Source organism: Cupressus sempervirens, chromosome 6, assembly GCF_028749045.1.
Source record: "Cupressus sempervirens isolate cs-2001-9-10 chromosome 6, ASM2874904v1, whole genome shotgun sequence".
Taxonomy (NCBI): Eukaryota; Viridiplantae; Streptophyta; class Pinopsida; order Cupressales; family Cupressaceae; genus Cupressus; species Cupressus sempervirens.
Window position 1 is genome coordinate 199,409,849 of NC_143123.1, and position 19,701 is coordinate 199,429,549.

Consider the following 19,701-nt stretch of genomic DNA (forward strand, 5'->3'; position numbering starts at 1 on the left):
AGATTATAGCCTTTAATTGAATTAGAGATATAACTCAGAATTCTGTCCTCTATTTCTGCAATTCGAATGACTAAGGAGCAGACTTGTACTTGATAAGTATAGGAGTCAAGGGACATGTCCTTTCTCTTCCAAAAATCATTTGCCTAACCTCTAGAAGTTGGCAACTTTCTAAGGGTAATTAAATATTAATTACAAACACAAACAAATGTTGTTAGACTAATACTAATACAATCTCCTAAGGATAGAAGCCGATCTTGAAGAAGGAATAATGCAAAGACTTGCTCCTCTACTTATCATGCTATATCAGATCTGATCGATCTGTTATCATATCAGTATGCTTAACAAGTTACAGATTTAACAAAAATTCTGAAACAACAATAATATGCAAGTTACTAAAATAAATCTCCATGGGCCCGTTTGGCTGCTGGATTTTGCAACAATTCCAGTATTGGTTATTCTGGATTTGTTATCCAGAATTTCCAATTCTGGTATTGTTATTCCATATTTGAGTTTTCAAAATCTGTTTGTTTCTTGTTTCACCAAATTGAAATTGGAATTGACGTGAAAGGACGTTTAGGGAAGGCAACCGCAGTCCTTGAGGAGGTATTTTATGATAATCCATCATGTTTGAAATACAGTCCCAATTGCTAAACAGGCTCAGTATGTCCCATATCTTGTTCATGCAATGAAAAACATTCAAACCACGCTCAAGAATGCCAATCTGCAGAACAACATGAAGGTCCCCACAGCCCACACACTATGACAGTCATTGACAATGACCTCCAACACGGGCAACATTCGGTGACAATGTGGAAGACCACATGAGCTCTGTCCTCCAGTAGCTTATTCCTCACACAATTCTCAAACAATTCACAGCTCAGTCAAGGATTTCACTTATTTCTGTGAACAAAATGCATTTCCAGATTTTCAGAATGAAGGTAAAACATCCAAATCCACACTCTCCTGGTAATTGCACTTTCCAGATAAATCTTCTTGGAGTGTTGAATTTAAAAGATATGTTCATTGGACCCAAAAATATTTAAAATTGTGAAAAAGTAAAATGAGAATTTGAATGGAAATTTGATATTCCAGCAATTTAGGTGGAATATCATATTCTCATTTTGGGGCCAAAATGGGAATACAAAGGCCAATTTGGCGCACCAAAACTGAGTATTATATATTTTAGGAATTTGTTGATTCCTATTCCAGTTCAGTTCCCGCTGCCAACTGGGCCCCATAAGGATATTTAAATATATTTAAAAATTAGAACTATGAAATGTTTTTTTGCAACTATAGGGCAATCCGAACCATAATAGTCTAATTGGTCCCGCTTACACCCTAAAATAATCAAAACACGGAGTGATAGATTATGAGAAATGGTGTGCCCCATAAATGTCTAAATGAGAATGTGTCAGGCGTGTTCCCCTCAAGACTGCTGGGGACCCATGCCTAGTCCCAAACAAGCCCTTGGTTCCCCAACCTTCATTCCAATACAAAACGAAACTTTGGAATCAACCCATCCTCGGCTCACAAACATCTGCTTTAAAGGTGCTAGCAACTGGGAATGTGCCAATGATACTGCCCCCAACACTGCTGCCAACTTCACCCATCATTGGCTCACAAACATCTACTTCAAAGGTATAAGCAAACTTTAAGATGTGATTGAAGCCCCCACTCATCTTCAACCCAACATAGTTACAACTTGCAAAATGATTGGTTCCAGCATAAATCTTGCTAAAAAAATACCTCCAACATCATCCCCATTGCCAACACTTGAACTTCCACTTACTGGTGTCATTGGATAAAAAGTGCAGACTCAAACATTCATTTCTTTTTGTAAAATAATCATTAAAAACCATGCATTAAAAAAATTGCAGAAACATAGTGCTTCAAATATATGCATATATAATAATAAATTTGAAATGGCAAAAGCTCATGCTAATTCAAATGAATGTAAACATAAATAATCGTGTAAGAAAAGAATTCAGAAATGTAAAAAATAAATCAAAGATTGGGAAAAAACACCTGAAATCCGAAAAATGCAGAAATCTCCCTTTACCGTCACCAGAAAACAAGTGGACGTGAAATGTTACCAGTCACAAGTGAGATTGAGCAGGGTTTATAGAAGCGGAAAAAAAACGTTTTTCCTGCATTTGGGCATTGTTGAAGACACGGCTAAGCCACAATCCACACTGCACATCAGTCTGTGCCTCAGATTTACACCTACTCAGCCACACCTCTGCTGGCAATTTCCTTTGACAACAAATCAACTCACAAGTACTTTGCGATATGCATACGTATTCAACAAATTTTTAAACTATGGTAGAGTATAATCTCATGGAACTCGAGGCCTCAGATCAGCAAATATGAAGCTCCTCACAAGACAGTTAGTCTGTGCAAGGTAAATTCATACACTACTCAGAAAAAAAATTGTCTGAATTACTGATATCACTGAATAAGGCCTGCTTGTATATCTACCATGTGGGATTCAACTAAGCATTCAATGGGACTCTAATTCATCAAGAAAATGTGGTAAATGTCTGAATATCAATACAGTTCAGCAAAGAGATCAGTGTTTGCCTCTTTATGTTAATTCAAACTGGCAATAAGAAACCGGATCCTACTGGAAGTTCTAATCATCCCTCTTTTATGGTACAATGCTTTAGACTTTAGTTCAATTTCCTCTGTAGATAAAATTTTGACACTTATAAACCAATATTGCAATCTTTCTGCCCTTACAGCCATACATAGGTCTGTAAAATAGCAAAATCGAAGGCTTGAGCTTATATCATATCAAGCTATAAGTTGTATTGTGGTTAAAACCTCAATACTGTGAGGTTATGAGTTCATATCACTACATCGTCATCCTCATATAAGTAAACACCAATTCTGTCAAAACAAGGCTTGAACCATGCTTGATTCCAAGCATAAAGACAGTATTTGTTCACAGTTTCACACCACAGCTTTAAACATGGAATATTTAAACCACTAGGCCATGGAGATCTGAAATTATCAAGTCTCTTGCCTCAAAGAGTAGTCCAACAGTAATTGATGATCTCATGAGCTAGGATTCATGAATCCTTATTTCTTGTAGCTACAGTGGGCTAGGATGGATTTTTGCAATAGACAATGGTTATAGATTGGGAGCTCTCTAATATACATTTTCCTTGCAGCAAAATATTGAATAGGAGACAGAATTTCTAGTTTGGCTACAACATGCAGCAGATTATATCCTCTCTAAGATAATCAAGTTTGGACTGCTTTGTGTTACTCTTCAGCACATAGTTTTTTCCAATGGAAGTTGGACTAGGGCTTCCAATAAATTAGAGGAAAAGTACTCTTTTGTAAGGTCTTGCTTGATTGGTCTAGTAATGTATACATCGTGTGTTGAGCACAAGGCCACAATTCTATGATTGGATATTACAAAAGCCTTCCATTTATTTATGAACAAAATGAAATTTCCTATATTTTATTAATTTTCTATTGTGTTAATCATCATTCACTGACAAAGGCTTTCCATCCCAGAAACATGTTCACAATCTGTCCTGGAAATTCTGTGGAACAACAGAAATATGCCATTGGCCATGACACCTACAGAAAATCCGAACAGGTTTCATATTATTTAACTGGCTTATTACCACTTTTCTCATTGCCAGTATAATAAATTTTGCAATATATGACCATCGACATATAATTCTCAACATACTGAGAGCTACTCTCAGAGGGTTGACTAAATTTCAGTAAAAAATTATATACACATACCAATGAACGCAAATTTGTTACATATTGTAAAATCCTAAACTGGCATTCAAGGACAAGCAACAGAGATATTGAAAGAGATTTGCAAGCTAATTCAAATAAGGCACACAATAAGAACTAAATTTTCTGATTCAAAGATATAGTTCTAATAAGTTTCTGAAAAATACTTCCTCAATTAAATCACTGACAGCAGAAGTCTCAGACTCTGCAGAATCCTCATCAGGCTGATTCAAACAAATAAAGGACATAAATGGATAAACCAGATTTCCTGTTCACAACCTGAATCTCTGTCCGATTAATCTGTATTGCTCCCTAATCCACACCAATCTCTTTTCACATTGAATGCTCCCAGCAAGATGAAAATTCTTCAGACTTGTCACACAATTACCAATCTGCCACTTCAATGGGATGATATTATATTCTGATGATAGCATACAACCTGAAAGATATAGCACACCATAAGGCAAGTGTAGAAAATGTCTCCAACCCTCAATAACTCTTTAAGCACAAACTCAGACAGCTCCAAAAAGCCCACAATCCACTTAATGTAATCTATAAACCCTAGCGGCCAGATTCACTTCCCCGGGTACAAATCTTAGAAAAACAATCTACTGTTGAGAGGATCTCGCCATCAAAGGAAGAGTTTTCTGTTGTAGGAGCCAAAAAATCATGCCCAGTCTACACAAGTATTACCATGACCTCCAATATGTAGATGTCACCATGCAGCTTAAGAAAAGAAACTCAAATATTGTAAATATTAGCTGTAATGTCATTTTATAAAACAGTCCTTTCCAAGAAGTCCAGCCAAGTTTGGCCCTCACAAAGAAAAGCAGCAGCCAATATTAAGATATTGAAGCTCCATCAAATGATTTATTTGAATTTCTTAATTCCTGTATATCAGATGTAAATTACTTCAGACTTGCAAATACCTTTTCATCTGCAAGTTCGTCTTCAACAGGAAGACTTCACAGATTTGGTCCAGCTGTAGACTCCTCGCACCTTACGGAAAGATTGGTTTTCGTCCAACCCTTCTGTAAAAACTACTAAAAGTATTTGTCTCCAAAAATCATAAAACATTTATCAAACCCAAAAGCATATCTTACTTCCTCCACCCAACCTCCTTATAAACAACTCAAGGAGGATCTAGAATTTATGATGGACTTGACCAACTCTAATATTAATCTTATTTGGAGAACTGTATTTAACAAAGCAACATTATAATATTATTTTTATTCTCTGCTCCACGGAGTTTCCAAGATGGGGACGTTTTAGGGGACGGTGACCTGTTTCTGCTACAGGGACAGGTCAAAGCCAGAATTTAGTGGACAAGACCTCAGGGGACAGCGATTAAAAAAATAGGAGATTTTTTTATATAGAATGACAGAATTCAAGTATTCCTATATCATAACACTGATAAACTATTCGCCAATAGACATTTCAGAAGATCAACACATGGAAAATTATCAAATGACAAATACTGAATACTTCCATTATAACAATATCACATACATATAGAACAAAAATCAAAATGCCTAAAGGCTCCAAGTATCATGCATGAAATAAAGAGAAGTCCAACTAAAATAATTAGTAAACATTAAATGCAATCTTGCCTCACGGTTGCTGCTTCTCTATGTGTTTTTTCTTCCTCTTAACAAGTACGTCAAATCGTAAAACGAATAGAAGAGTTAGTGTTTTAGTGGACCAAATATGGTTTGCATTTTTTTTTTGTCTTTAAGACAACTAAACAACTAGACAGCTAGGGGCCTGCACAAAAAAAAAAACTGGGGGAGTGTGGGTGTTTTTCCTTTACCCCACTAGCTGGAAAAAAGGGGACGGCAAAGCCGTCTCCGGTACTGCTGGCCATCCCCAAGTTTCCTGGCCCACAAAAATTTGCCATTTTGGGGACGTTTCTGAATTTGGCAAAAAGGGGACAGCAAAAATCCATCCCCGCGTCCCCATTTCGTCCCCGGGATGGGTAGACCCCAAAATCATAGCAGATGCATCCCCATGGAACACAGTTTTTATTTTATTATTGATTTAGTTAATATTAAATCATCATTAAAATTAATAAATATCAATTTAATTAATTTTCACCATAAAAATTGGGAACACTACAAATAAACAACTAGCAACAACATCGTCCTGATTCATATTAGCAAAGAGAAAACCATAAAACTTAGTAATTGAAAATTCAACAAGCAAAAATTAAGGTCTGGAACTAGAGATATTTGGCAATGACTTTCTCCTGCTGAAGGCTATGCCTGCCAATCTGAAAACTGTGCAAATATGCATAAGGTCAGTTATGATGACCTGAAAGCTACAGAAGACCAGGAATTGACTGAGAACGCTCAACCCTACAGGAAAAAGAAGACCCGTATTTGATTTGATTTATGTGATTTTGACATAAATAAAATCAACATGGTTCCATAGTATCAACTCAAGCTTCGCTGATTTAGCCAGAAGCCACCCAAATTTTCAATTAGAATTCCAAAGAAATTAATAACCAAAAAATCACATAAAAAATGCTCTTCAATTCCATGGACTACAACACAAAACTTCAAAGAAAAATTAAGCCATGTTCAAGAATCCAGTCAATTGGTGGAACAAGTATCATGATGTTGTTTACTACCTTGAAAAGGACTCAAACCCAGACCCTAGTGGCATGACAGTACAGATTTATCAGGAAATTCAAAGTTTAAATCAAATCTGTTCTGAATGAGGTAGCTGAGGAATCCCACAAACAATCATCACATGCTGATTCAGAAATATGAATGCAACTACTATATTTCTAAAAACAAACAAAATTAAATTTTACATATAAAACATTAACGAGTTCAGCCACTTGCACTTTGCAGCATGATAAATGATAACCTCTTAAACAACAGCACAGAGACTTGAAATGGTTCTTCACATACTAATATGTTCCTTCAAATTTCATGGATGGTATAGTCTTTTTGTTGTAATCAAATCAGATATATCAAAAAATTATGGCAACTATAGCTAGGAATTGATTGTCAACAGTATTAAAACAAGATCATGATTTTTACCTCAAATCTCTTCTATAGATAAGAGTATCTGTTAATAAATTATCAGAATCATAGTTGGAATCTTGCATTCTAACCACTAGAAGATGATTAACTTATGTTTCTATGTTCTCTACTGCCTTTATAATTTTTTAGTGCTTCCAAATACTGCTGTTCTCTTTTATTGCACTTGCAATGCATACAAATTCTGTCTCTTTTTTAAATTTTTTGGCACTTTTAAAGCCCTACATCAAATTTCAGAACTCTACTCTGAAATGTGCTGCAATCCGTGAAATAGTTTTCCGCTTTTTAATTCATATTGTTATTTTTTGTTATATACCCCTTCAAAGGTCAAAAATTTATTTGAATAATAATGAGTTTGAATTAAGTGATGAAATTAACGCTAAGTAAGGAAATCAATTGATGCTAGCTCAACCCCCAAGGAAGTACATGTGGGAGGATATTGCAGACAACTAACTCTTCCAAGATGTTAGTAAACATGTGCCTAGGGCCCATAAATCATGAAAACCCAACTTGTACCAATTGGTTGTGTTGCGTGAGACCATCTAGTCAATTAAAATTTTATTTCAAATGGAAGCTGGCATAGCAAATGCAGGATTTGCCTTAAAAGACTAGGAAAATGGAACATTGCATGAATTAATGAATTCTTCGGAACAAAGCATACTGGCAAAGGCATTGACTCTTGTGAAAAACTTTCTTGAGATGAAGGTTAAGATGATCAAATGATATCAGATTGACATGAGTGTACAACTTTGAAACTGCAGTTTTTTAATTTCCTTACCAAACTTGATTAAGCTTCTCTACAAGTTTAATTTCATCCACTCCCTCAAAAGGAAGAGACTTCTAAGAGAGTGCTAAAGCTAATTCATGTTTACAATAACTTATCTCAATGATCAAATAACACCTGGTAGAGCCCCCTCAATAAAGTGAAAAAGCCACAATTGGGTTTTTGAGGAGCAGATCTGCAATGCAGCAGGGATAGGATGGTCTCAAATAGCAGGATATATAATTCAGTCCAACAATTCCAACAACGACAAGAAATTTCCAAAACATCCACTGCATGGCAGCTTTGATTTTCAACCTGTTGCTCAAACTAGATATTCATATATTCTATTGACACAGTCTTATGTTATTCTAATGTTTGTCACTTATAACCGTCGTAATCCTTGGCTCATTTGTACCTTTGAAAGTTTCATAAATTTAATCACCAAAAAATTATAAATATTTTCAGTTGTCATTTGTCTCTATGATTATCAAACCGGTCATTTGAACATTTAAAGTCCTTTTCCCTTACAATAAGCTAAGGTTCTATATCAAGTTCAACAATGTCCCCAAATTATATGGAGAACGAAGTTAACAACACTTTGTCTTAGGAAAACTCAATGCTATGCCTTACCATTACCTATGTCTATGCTCGAAGCATGCATAGTGCATGCACAGGGAAATGGCACTGGTGTTGGTGGTTCCTATTAAAAAACCAACTCATGATTTTGATACTCTTGATTGAATTTCCACATGTGATTGAAATTACTTCAATCATTATTTTTACTCAACATGGAATTATCGATTACTAGTTGTGTACTGTAATAAATTTTGTATAATTAAGCAAAACTGTGCTCTTTTCTTATTTTAATGGTTTATATATATATATATATATATATATATATATATATATAGGGCCATGAAATCACGTGAAAACAAAATTTATAAACTAACAAATTTTAACTTTGATTCCTAGACACTTCACTGCCCTGCGGATATTTTGGTATCAAAGAAAGCTCAATTTCCAAATGTTTAAAGCCTCTGCTTTAGAGTACTGACTTTTGCATAATGGAAATGACAGACATTCTTCCAAAGACAACAGATTAAACAAGACAATGTCCTGCTAACATTGAGCACCACTGTTTGTTTTACCAACAAAAGCAATTCTCCAAATATTGGTTTAAACCATAATTACCTGGGGACCCATCTCCCACCCTGTTAGACACATCTCAGAGATGTCTACAGTACTGGAGGCATCTCCGAGGACTTCCCAACACACAAGATTCTATTGGTGCTGCCTCGTGCCATCTCCAAAGTCTCCCAACTAAAGTTTGGCATCTCCCACCAGAAAACATGGGCAAAATGCCTTAAAAGGTAACAAAAAATAATAACACAAATAAATAAAATAAGCCTGCATAATGTTTCACGCTGATAATTTGGATGATACCAAAATTCATGTGATGTTATAGTGATTGGATCTACTGACAGGTATTTGGATCTACTGACAGGGTAACCTTTTTAAGAGGCATAAACAATTGTAGGACTGATTTCCCATTATTATAATGATCTAAAGAGAAATTGCCTTCACTAGATAGTAATTTACTGTTCTTGTGTGACTGATTTACTGTTCTTTCAAAGTTTCATGTCATGGTATTTTCTAAAAATTATTAAATTACATTAGAAAAGGCATCTCCATGTACTAATGATCTAAAGAGAAATTGCCTTTACTAGATAGTAATTTACTGTTCTTGTGCGACTGATTTACTATTCTTACGTTCAAAGTTTCATCTCATGGTATTTTCTAAAAATTATAAAATTACATTAATAAATGCATCTCCATGTACCCATATCCTATTTTTGAGAATTAGCTGTACTGGTACCCTACCAGTCTTTGGCATCTACTTGTCTCCAAGTCACTATAGTTTAACGGTTTAGCTCAAAGTTCAACATTTATGCAGTCATATGTACACAATAATACCCCTGGATGTATTAGAGATGTGCAAATAAAACCTTATACACTCCCTCCTCTCATTGCCTGTTGGCATTGACATGTTCTTTCAGAATTTGTAAGTGCAACTATCCACAAATTATGTTCCCTGTATTAGGTGCCCACTCAAAATAAAGTTCAAGCACATAGATTTTTACAATTTTTTACAAGGAACTGATTATGTGTTTGAAGGACTCTACAAAAAAAAGAGGGTAGTTGCTGAGTCAGACAAAGACCTTAAGGGCATTCCAAGGCACATTTAACATGGCTTTGCATCAGGATATCAGCAAATCGGGGGAATTCAGAATCTTTGATCATCTGGGTGCAGAAAAATTTGAATTACTAGAGATCTAGATTCCAAAGTATTTTTAAAATAAAAATATTTCAATTAAATGCAAATTTGGAACCTAGACAACATTTTCATCATTCATGTTGATCAATATAACATTGAACAGAAAATGATTCTTAGATTTCCATTGGCAGTAAGTACTTTCCAGTTTTTGGTTCAAATGACTTCATACAATCCAGAAACTAGGGAGCGGTTGAAAACATTTCTATGCCAACCTAATATTGGAAAACCAGCATTCTCTATCTTTGCCATGATTTTTTTTCAAAAGTCTCAAAATATTTGAGTGTTTTCCACTCTCTTCATTATCTTCATGAGTACATGATGTCTTCCTCTCATCGATTGCAGTCTACCCCTGCCATTTCATATATAACAGCTCCACTGATCTTCATTATCTTTAGACCTACGTGATGCCTTCAACTCGGTACTGCAACATGTGAGTACCTAAGCCAAGTTATGCAAATCTAGTAACTGCCACTTCAGGAAACAGGTATGATTTATATTCACAGGATGATTTGAATATCAAAAGAAGCAGATATGTGGTTAACGAGTTTCCAATCACTTCTTGGCCATCCAATGAGAAAGCAACAGGCTCTAAAATATACCAGCTCACAGCTATGGCTTTAATAACCCATTCATGAGGCTTCCATAGAACTATAAACTTAGCAGAAGTGTGCCAAAACACAAAGAGGTAACATGCAACAAGAAAAAGATTGTGTACAAACATAATGAAATGTCTGCTGCCTTAGCACATTCAATTGTTGAATGACACTAGAAACTTTGTGCACATGTTACAGAAAAACTTGAATGATGCAAAGGCTTGTGCAGCAGACAGAGGTCTGCATAGAGAATTGAACCATGCTCAAAAACCATTCACCCTGTGTAATAGTGCTAACAAATTGTACAGATCATACAGAAGCTTTCACAATAACACACAAATTGAATTGTGCTTGCCAGAGCTAACACAAGGCACACAGAAAATTCTAATTGAATGCAGAACAGAAGGGCAATAAATACAAGCCTTGAATTTGTTTAGTGCATATCTATTAAAAAATGTTCTAGAAATTTGCTAAAAGATCGATCAAGCCATACACAAAGGAGAAGCCTTGCCTTGCTCCATTTCTTCACAAGATGCCCTTGGAACTAGATAAATCTAGTTTGGTCTTATGCAAGAAAAGCCTTATTCCTAGCTACATCATGTAGCATACACATGTATATAAAACTTGATACGTTAAAAAATGCAAAGGATGAACAACAATCCAAATATCCAACATGTCAGGAAAAAAAAGTGGAATTAAAATGAGAAATGGATATCCTGGTGGCCAACTTGAAAGTAAGGCGAGCAATCAAATATATCGGGTTAAAGTTTTAGTTGTCTTGTGAGATGTTGAAATATGGTCAACTTCTAATCCACAATCATTGAAACTTGTTTTTGCTATTTACATTTCATGCTAGTTAAAGTTGAAACTCATTTTACCATCACCATCAATATACTGTGCTATTGTACAAGCAATTTGAGATGTATCTGGGAATAATGATATGAACATGCAAATTGGTTTATGGAGATGCCAACATGTAGCACACATCCCTTATGTTGGATACTTTTTCTCACACATAGCAGTTGGATGATTACATATTGTGGATCCCAGGTAAGAAAAATTATAGGAAATGATTGTACAAATTTGAGATCTCAAATTGCAAATATAAGTGGAATGCCCTCTTCCAATAAGGAGCATTATGTGGTGTTGCCCTATCTCTAGAGCTTATCCTATTAATGAGTACATTTCCATTACAATTTGGAATATTGCCAATATTTGTATTATCCATAGCAGTTCTGTAACATCTAATTTCAGAGTTTTGATTTGAGCAAATTGGAACATTTTTTTCTGTTGATCATATTGTGGAAGAAGGCTGCGCACCCAACATTGGCCTTTAGTCAAAGAGATCTTAGATTCATTTGGAAGATAATTTGACAAGCTTCTTGAAAAGTGGTTATGGTAAATATTTGCAGCAGCACAAAGGAAGTAATGATCATCTAAAGTTGGCCTTGTGATCCTGATTCTTCATGTACTATTTGTACACAAAATTAGGGCAAAATTATTGAATATGTTTATTTACCTCATCAAAACAATCAAAGACAATCTTGGTTTTCTTGGAAAGCAGATTTCACAAGCTTTCTGAAACAAGATTCTACTCAGAATTTGAAGCAATTTTGCAGAAGTAACGATTTTAAATTGAATCTACAACTTTCTCCTACAAATAATATACTAAAAAATAAAACACCATACAATGGTATTCATTGCAAGAAGCCATTCCATGTTATTTCTCCAAATATAAGACCCCAAACACATGCAATAGTCGTCGTATTTTCCCTATTGCCTTGACCCTACAAACAACCACTACTACTTCATACTCAAAAATACCTCTTTCACACACATGGGACAAATAACAAATGCTTTTGTCCCATGTTAGGCCACTCATTGGCTAGTTATAATTGATTACACAAGTTATCCTATGATCAATATAACTCAAGGAATGTGTGCCACATGCTGACATCTCTACCAACCAATGTGCATCATAATAACGTAACACTACATATATAATAGAGATATTTATTGAATTGAAAATTGGGTTCTTGCTGATGCTTGGGGAAGTCATTGAACCATCGATGATGCTTTTTCAAGCTAGGTAGTTTTCAAGGTCAAAAAGCATCTGCCAGCTTGTTAGTCATTTGCTGCAACCCTTGCACCGATTAACGACACCATTTCATATCACATGAATGAGTTGAGTTCTCCAGGTATTTGAATTTGTTGAAACAAACCATATGCTTAAAACCATGGACCTAGGCTCAATCGGAATGTCTTAGGCTAATAATACGAATAACACCTATTTGGTCCACCCTTGCTATACTAGCATTTCCATTTAGTTGAAAAATGCATTCGAATAGGAAAGACCTCATCTACTCTCAATCCTGGTAACAAAACTTAAACGTACAGGAACAATATTAAAACAACATATAGAAGCTCAAAAAATTTATGTTCCAACAACATGGAAAGCAACCATTAATACACAAACTTACAAGTGTTAGTATATAAGCCCTTAGAAGCTCAAATAACCATGATGCCCAACAAATTATGCCACAAGATTTCATTTCATTTCAATATTGACTTCATTTCTTTTCACTACTGACAATTGGATAACAATTTCATAAATATAATTTAAATTCTTCCAAACTAAGTGTTTGCATTCTGTAGAAATATAAAATTGATTCTATGACAAACGCATTGACAAAATACAGCTAATTGTCATATAAAGCATGCTAATGCCAAAGCTATCAGCAGACACCTGTGATTTAAAAATTTAATTATCCAAACATGAAATTGTAGGAAACAAAAAATGCTTTAAAAGGTGATAATGGTTCATCATGCTTGAAACAAGAAGTGCAGAACTAAAAACTTCATTTCAGTAACTTCAAATTTCTCCACGGATTTCCTGCAATATAGACCTCTAATTGCAAAACAAAGTAAAACGAAGCAGCCATAATAGAGGTATGCAAAATAAGTATCCATTTCAAAAGGAAATTTTCCAAATATTAACAAAAATTGTTGATATTATCACATGCAAACCAGATAGAATAAAGTTATAGACAGTACAAAAACATTCCCAACTTCAGTTCAAACAAAGGAGTTCATTACACATATGGCATGCTAACGCAAAACTATTTCCGAAAAAGAATATCAAAATAGCATAAAAGAATTTCATTGCTGAAAAACAAACTGTGATTATATTTCAAATACAAGCACCCCTTTCATATATTTCAAACAGGACATAAAGACTCAAGACAATGTATGGATCATTCATGAAATCCTCCATGCAAAATCTGCTTGTATTAACCCATTTACTAAATTTTTGAGCATTAACATGGATCATTATTTTCTTTTATCAATTGTATCTTGGCTGTGATTATATTTCAAATTACAAGCACCCCTTTCATATATTTCAAACAGGACATAAAGACTCAAGACAATGTATGGATCATTCATGAAATCCTCCATGCAAAATCTGCTTGTATTAACCCATTTACTAAATTTTTGAGCATTAACATGGATCATTATTTTCCTTTATCAATTGTATCTTGGCACCTGACCTGTAAATAAGGTAAACTGATTGTCAATTTCATGACATTATGTCAGGTAGAATAAACAATACAGAAGCGTGTCAACTTCAGTTCAACATCAATTGGTTACATATAGCAAATGGTTGCCAACATAAATCTGAAAAAACTATAGATATATTTCAAACAAGTTGCATTCTCTTTTATATATGTTTCAAGCAAGATTATAGTAAACATTATATATAGATCATTCATGAAATCTTCTGTGCAAAATCTACTCACAATAACCCTGTTTATTAAACATACTGAGGATTCACTGTAGATCATTTACTTCTTTATTCAAATTTATTTTGGTACCTGACCCACAAATAAGGTAGATTGACTGTCCATGTTAATTCTCTTTGAATCAAGAAGCAATTGAGGAACACCGTTTTCTCTGTCAACCTGCATTAGATCCAAAAATAAGTTGCGCTCCATTACTTACATCAGAAGAGATCTCAAAAAAAGCATGCTATCAATCTTAGCAACTAAGCTGTACATACAATACATGTCCAATGTTACCATAGTACAAACAATGGATTGGCCTAGTAGCTAAACCTGATACTTGTCATACAATGTGTATAAAGTTCAATCCCTATCAAGCAGTTAGACTTCCATGAAAGAAAAAAAAAGTTGTTCCACAACCACAACTGAATAAACCCAACAAGAGGAAGCTGCAATGAGAAATACAGATTTAATTTGAAGATGTGTCAATAACCATAGATATTACAATTCTGAAGGCAGCACTAAAAATATCAGAAAATTGAGACCATAGTTAGGAAAGATAAACAGTTTCTAGCAGTCAGTTTTAAAGAACTCCAGCACCAGCTAGAAATGGTCGGTCCTTACACATTCTCTGCAAGCCAGATGCAGTGATAAAGATGTATTTGACAAATGTCTGCAAAGCACCATCGAAAATCATTTTTCTACATTCATAGTTACTAAAGTACACAACTTCTTAACAACAGACACAATAAGAATTCGAGGAAGAAAAGCATAAATAAATAAAAAATTGGAGAGACGAGAAATTAGTTTTTCTGTACATTATGAAGACCTGTTCATTTGTGATACCCAGTTCCTAAAAGGATATGATATGAATTTTCGAATTTTCTCTCAGCATCACAGAACACCACCCTTAATTAGCTAGAAATGTCCAACGTAGAATACTTTTATAATGGAAAATGTTTATTTGAAATATATAAATATAGAAAATTTCTCTATTATATTAAGGGCCAACAACAGAGCAATAAATTGGTAGAAGATAAAAGAAAATTGCATACAAGTAGACTAATACAAGTAGAAAGAATGTAAGAACAAATAATCAGATACTGATCATTGTATATAGATTAACCTTGAGGAAACTTGAAACACAGTTTGGAGTCAACAACAATCACCCATGAGAGATAGAGGCAGATCAGGCCAAGGCTCCAAAGAATAAAAGTTAGAAACCAAGAAACCAAAATGAAATGCCAGTAATGATAAAAAGAACTCTTTTTATATATATCAAGATTTCTGCTGCAGGAAATTATACACTTAAAATGATCCAATCATCTAAAACTGCAAACAGACCTAGTTGAAAGCAATAAACAGACAGACATTACTGATGGTAAGTAAATCACAATAAACATGTACAAAGTTGCAAACAGCACTAAATGAAAAGCATCTTAACTTTAAGCAACAGTGTGCCAAGACATGGACAGTTATGTTCAATCACCAGTTATTCAGTGTATTTACGTACAGACAATTTCACAGGGTCTTCAACCCAGACAGGAAACAAATCCAACATCCCTTTTAATCGACTTCCACAAGATTTCAAGGAGAATAACTCAATGAAACCAATAAACCCATATCAAATTATGCTTAAAACTAAAATACCTGCTCTTTTAAGTTTCGAATAACTTCAATCAGCAACTTATCAGTGGCAACTGTCCTCACCCTCCTTATGAATGTATCTTTGTTAATTCTTCCTACCTGACAATTATAGGCAGTGTATAGATCTAGTCTTATGCGCATTTGCTCTTGAAACTATAACACTACCTCAATGACAACAGAAACTCTGATAAACAATGATCTACCTTGTACACATTGTATTGATGTTCCAATAATTTTATTTTAGCTGTGGGAAGAAACTTTCCGATGATAGACAGTAACTCCATAAATGGCATGTTCCCCGTACTGGGATCTCGCACAGGTTCTCTTCTAGGTGCCTCTACCTTATATTGGTTCTCTTTGTTTGTATTTGCGCATGGCTCCTGGAAACCAATTAAGAAAGTACGTGCTCAATAAGCAACCTGTGGGAAAGTTCTTACAAAAAATAAGTATGTGACACATATTAATCAACATAATTATGAAATTAGACCATTTCAGATTACCATCTCGTAAACAGAAAATCCATTAGCTACATGAGCATCAGTCCTCGCATTTCTGCAAACATCAGAAGCAGGTTTACTTGCTCCCAATCCATCTGAACAAGCTGTAACATTCAAAACACGTTATTACTCTGGATAAACAAAACATACAACTGTCCAGATTGCAGATCGCTTAGCATAATTGAGATGTTATTAAAAAGCACAATTCAACAATACCAGGAGACTCGTGAGGAGGCTTAAAACTGACAACATATTCTGGCAGAATGTGTGTATTCATGTGAGTGCTCCAAATAATGTAATGCTTTGGATTGGCGATATCGTTAATGCCGGAATCAAACTTTTCACAACTCGGATGAAACTGAAGAGAGCCAAGAGGAACTTCCTCAACATTCCCCAAAATAACTCGGCACAACACAGCATACTGTTCCCCATTAATGTCCAAGTCTGAAAATGGAACACTGTAAAGAATAAGCAATAATAGTCAGTTAAAACATTCCTTCTTAAATAAAGAATATGCGTATTAAAGGAAAGTATATTCTGGAATTCAAACATTTAAAAGAAATCCCCACCAAAGACATCATCTTTGAACATAATCTTTCATACCTCAGGTAGGAGCAATCTTCAGGAGCAAGATAAACACCAACACCATATGCCGGACCACCATTCATTAATCTGTTATTGCTAAAACCATGTAGTATAATTGATGATACACTTGCATCGGATGCCCCATGCCATGCATATTTAACATTTGCTTTACCACGAGAATTTCTTGTTATCTCAACCTGTTTGTTGAAAATCTGCAGCCGAGCCTGTCCCAGCCTACCTGTATGTGAATTTCGATAAATCCCAGTAACACTGGTTGCAAGTCCAATTTTATTTAGGCCAGTAAGGAAACAATTTTTCACAGCTACAAACTCCGTATCACAATCCATTAATTTGATCAATCTGTCCCCCAGATGTTCAAATTCACGAGTCACAAAACTAAAACATTGTTGGGATTCACAAAGCAAATTATTATTAATCACACCATCCTTAATCTCATCACGCAATACCTGGCCATTCTCCAACTGAGTTGCTTCTGTGCCTGTTCGAACCTTAGTTGATGGTTTATCAAACAACTGCTTTGTTTGAAAAATCTTCATTGGTAACTCAGTGACAGGTTCTGGCTTTGGATCCTTAGACAAGTTTGAATTTCTTAGATCTCTATACAATTCATTTTCACTAGTGGGGATCTCAGTTGAATATTTCTTGATCAACTCATCTAATTTAGCAACATTCATTGAAGCTACATCAGCTACAGTCTTCAAATTCGGCACCTTGGAGAGAAGCTTTAAGTGACCACGAAAGTTATTTATTGGAGTTTCGGAGACTCCAACATTATCAGGAACGCAAACTTGCTCAGTTTTTGAAACATCCATATCAGCAGCAACTGTATCACAATTCTCGGCGTTTGAGGCCTCCGTTGGACTTATTCGAATTTCAATCTCCACCTCAACCTCAGAAGCAACTTCTTCATCGGCATTATCCTCAATGATGAATTTGGGAAAAAAGCATGAGCCATTCTCGTCAATCCAAGCAATGGATCTTTGACAGCCTGCCCTCAAGTCTATTTGCAGCATTCGCAAAAAATCAACAACATATGGTGAGCCATCTATTGCCAACTCTACAGAGGGCATGCCAGCCAAAAACCCAACTCTAAGTGAATCCAGAACTTGGACAGAAAAATCATTCCATGAGCCATTCCAAAAATACATCACCCTCATGGGAACTGAACTCTTACGAAAATTCTCATAGTTATGCAATGCTGCCTTGCCAGAACAGGACTTATACAGACAACTACATTTCAAGCCTCTTTCCTTCTTGCCACGGTTGACTCTATTTTTACGTACCCACTTAACTCTATTTTTACGTACCCACTTAGGTAATCCACTTCCTTTGGAGAAGAAAGCATATTTATTACTTTGTTCTCGTTTCATTTGAGCTCTCCCCAATATTTTCTTGCTAAGGTGACAGAAATGCTTCCCCTCGCCCTTCATCGCAAACAAAACAATTTACAGCTCAAACCGTTTCAACTAAGCGCAAATATTTACAATGTCACCGTATCACCATAATCTACAGCCACCCCTAACAAGAGGCCACAATATACACCAAAATCTGATGCCACATTTTACATCAGTACGAAGAGAAACAACATATTGAACAGAGAGTCGATTGCAGCTTGCAGTCTCATTATTCAAACTTCCATCGAACCATAAAACAATACTCAATTGTCAATAAGTTAAATTTCGACAAGCGAACCCCAGCTCCACCATGAAACGACCACAGCAAGACCAAAAACCAACCCCAACCCCACTTACAGCGCCAATTTGAAGTCCCAAAGTTTCAAAAGTCTAAATGGGTCACTACAAACCCAAAATCAGCCAGGAAAATGGCAACACCTCAATTGCACCATAAAACAACCTTAACGAAGCCATAAAAACCGACTTCCAAAAGACGAGTCAAGGCCCAGTTTTGGGAATGCTAACGAAATCGTTCCAGGGACAGATTTAACATCAAAAACTCCATACCCACGCTTTCTCCATCGAACACTACTCAAAAAGAAATCGCTTCCTAAACTACCATGTATCCAGCACCCTAATACAGAACTAAATTCAGCGCACGGCCAAATTTAGCCCAAGGGTCAAAGTTAAACACAAAAGTTTTCATAACTACAATTGCTTCGAAATTAAAGTTTAAAGGGAACTTATAGGAGGCTCAAATTTTTCAAGACCCCAACAAAATTCCCTTAAATTACACAAACACGACCAAACTGGAGGGCGAAATTTCAGATTCAAAAAAGAGCGGAGACAGAGAAGCAAGGTCAAGACTCAGAACCTGCAGGGCCAACGGCTCAAATGAAACATAAAGCTTCCCACCTGCAAAGCTCCTCCTCTTTCATTCCTTACTGGCCTCCTAGGCTTGACGCTCAGCAATTCAATGTCAATACAAACCCTAGCTCCACTGTTGCACCCAAATTGCCCTTCGCCTATGTGTCAATATATATACGCGTGCGTATACGCCTCTACTGTGTTTTACTGGTCCAAAAATCGGTCATTTATTGTTTATTGAAAATTTAAGCGGCGCGAGAGGGCGGTTGAGCGAAATGGGACTTGACCCTCAAGCTAACCGCCCCTTACAAACCCCACTTCTACGGTGCACCGATCAAGGCCTTCGGAAAATAGAGTATTTTAGGGTTTTCTTGCGGCGAAAGCAAGCATCTTATTGGCCTAAGCGTTTTTGTT

General features: G+C 35.6%; 1 protein-coding gene across 7 annotated transcripts in view; it reads right to left on the bottom strand.

Moving 5' to 3' along the window:
* LOC149551922 (inactive poly [ADP-ribose] polymerase RCD1-like) overlaps positions 1–19,431 on the bottom strand; it is a 29,794-nt gene extending 10,363 nt beyond the window's left edge. For 5 of the 7 annotated variants that reach the window (XR_016352831.1, XR_016352830.1, XM_089787424.1 and 2 more), the window contains exons 1-6: positions 17,024–19,431; positions 16,637–16,878; positions 16,424–16,524; positions 16,127–16,303; positions 15,927–16,022; positions 14,370–14,456 (exon numbers count right to left, since the gene is read on the bottom strand). Coding sequence is in view for 5 of the 7 variants with exons in the window: in XM_089787424.1 (XP_089643550.1) it covers positions 14,370–14,456; positions 15,927–16,022; positions 16,127–16,303; positions 16,424–16,524; positions 16,637–16,878; positions 17,024–18,456 (2,136 nt within the window). In the remaining 2 variants the exon portion in view is untranslated. Of the gene's footprint in view, positions 1–4,043; positions 4,199–13,747; positions 14,046–14,369; positions 14,457–15,926; positions 16,023–16,126; positions 16,304–16,423; positions 16,525–16,636; positions 16,879–17,023 lie in introns of those variants that run through there. The other 2 variants (XM_089787421.1, XM_089787422.1) reach the window with 2 other exon arrangements.
* Positions 19,432–19,701: the final 270 nt, after the last annotated feature.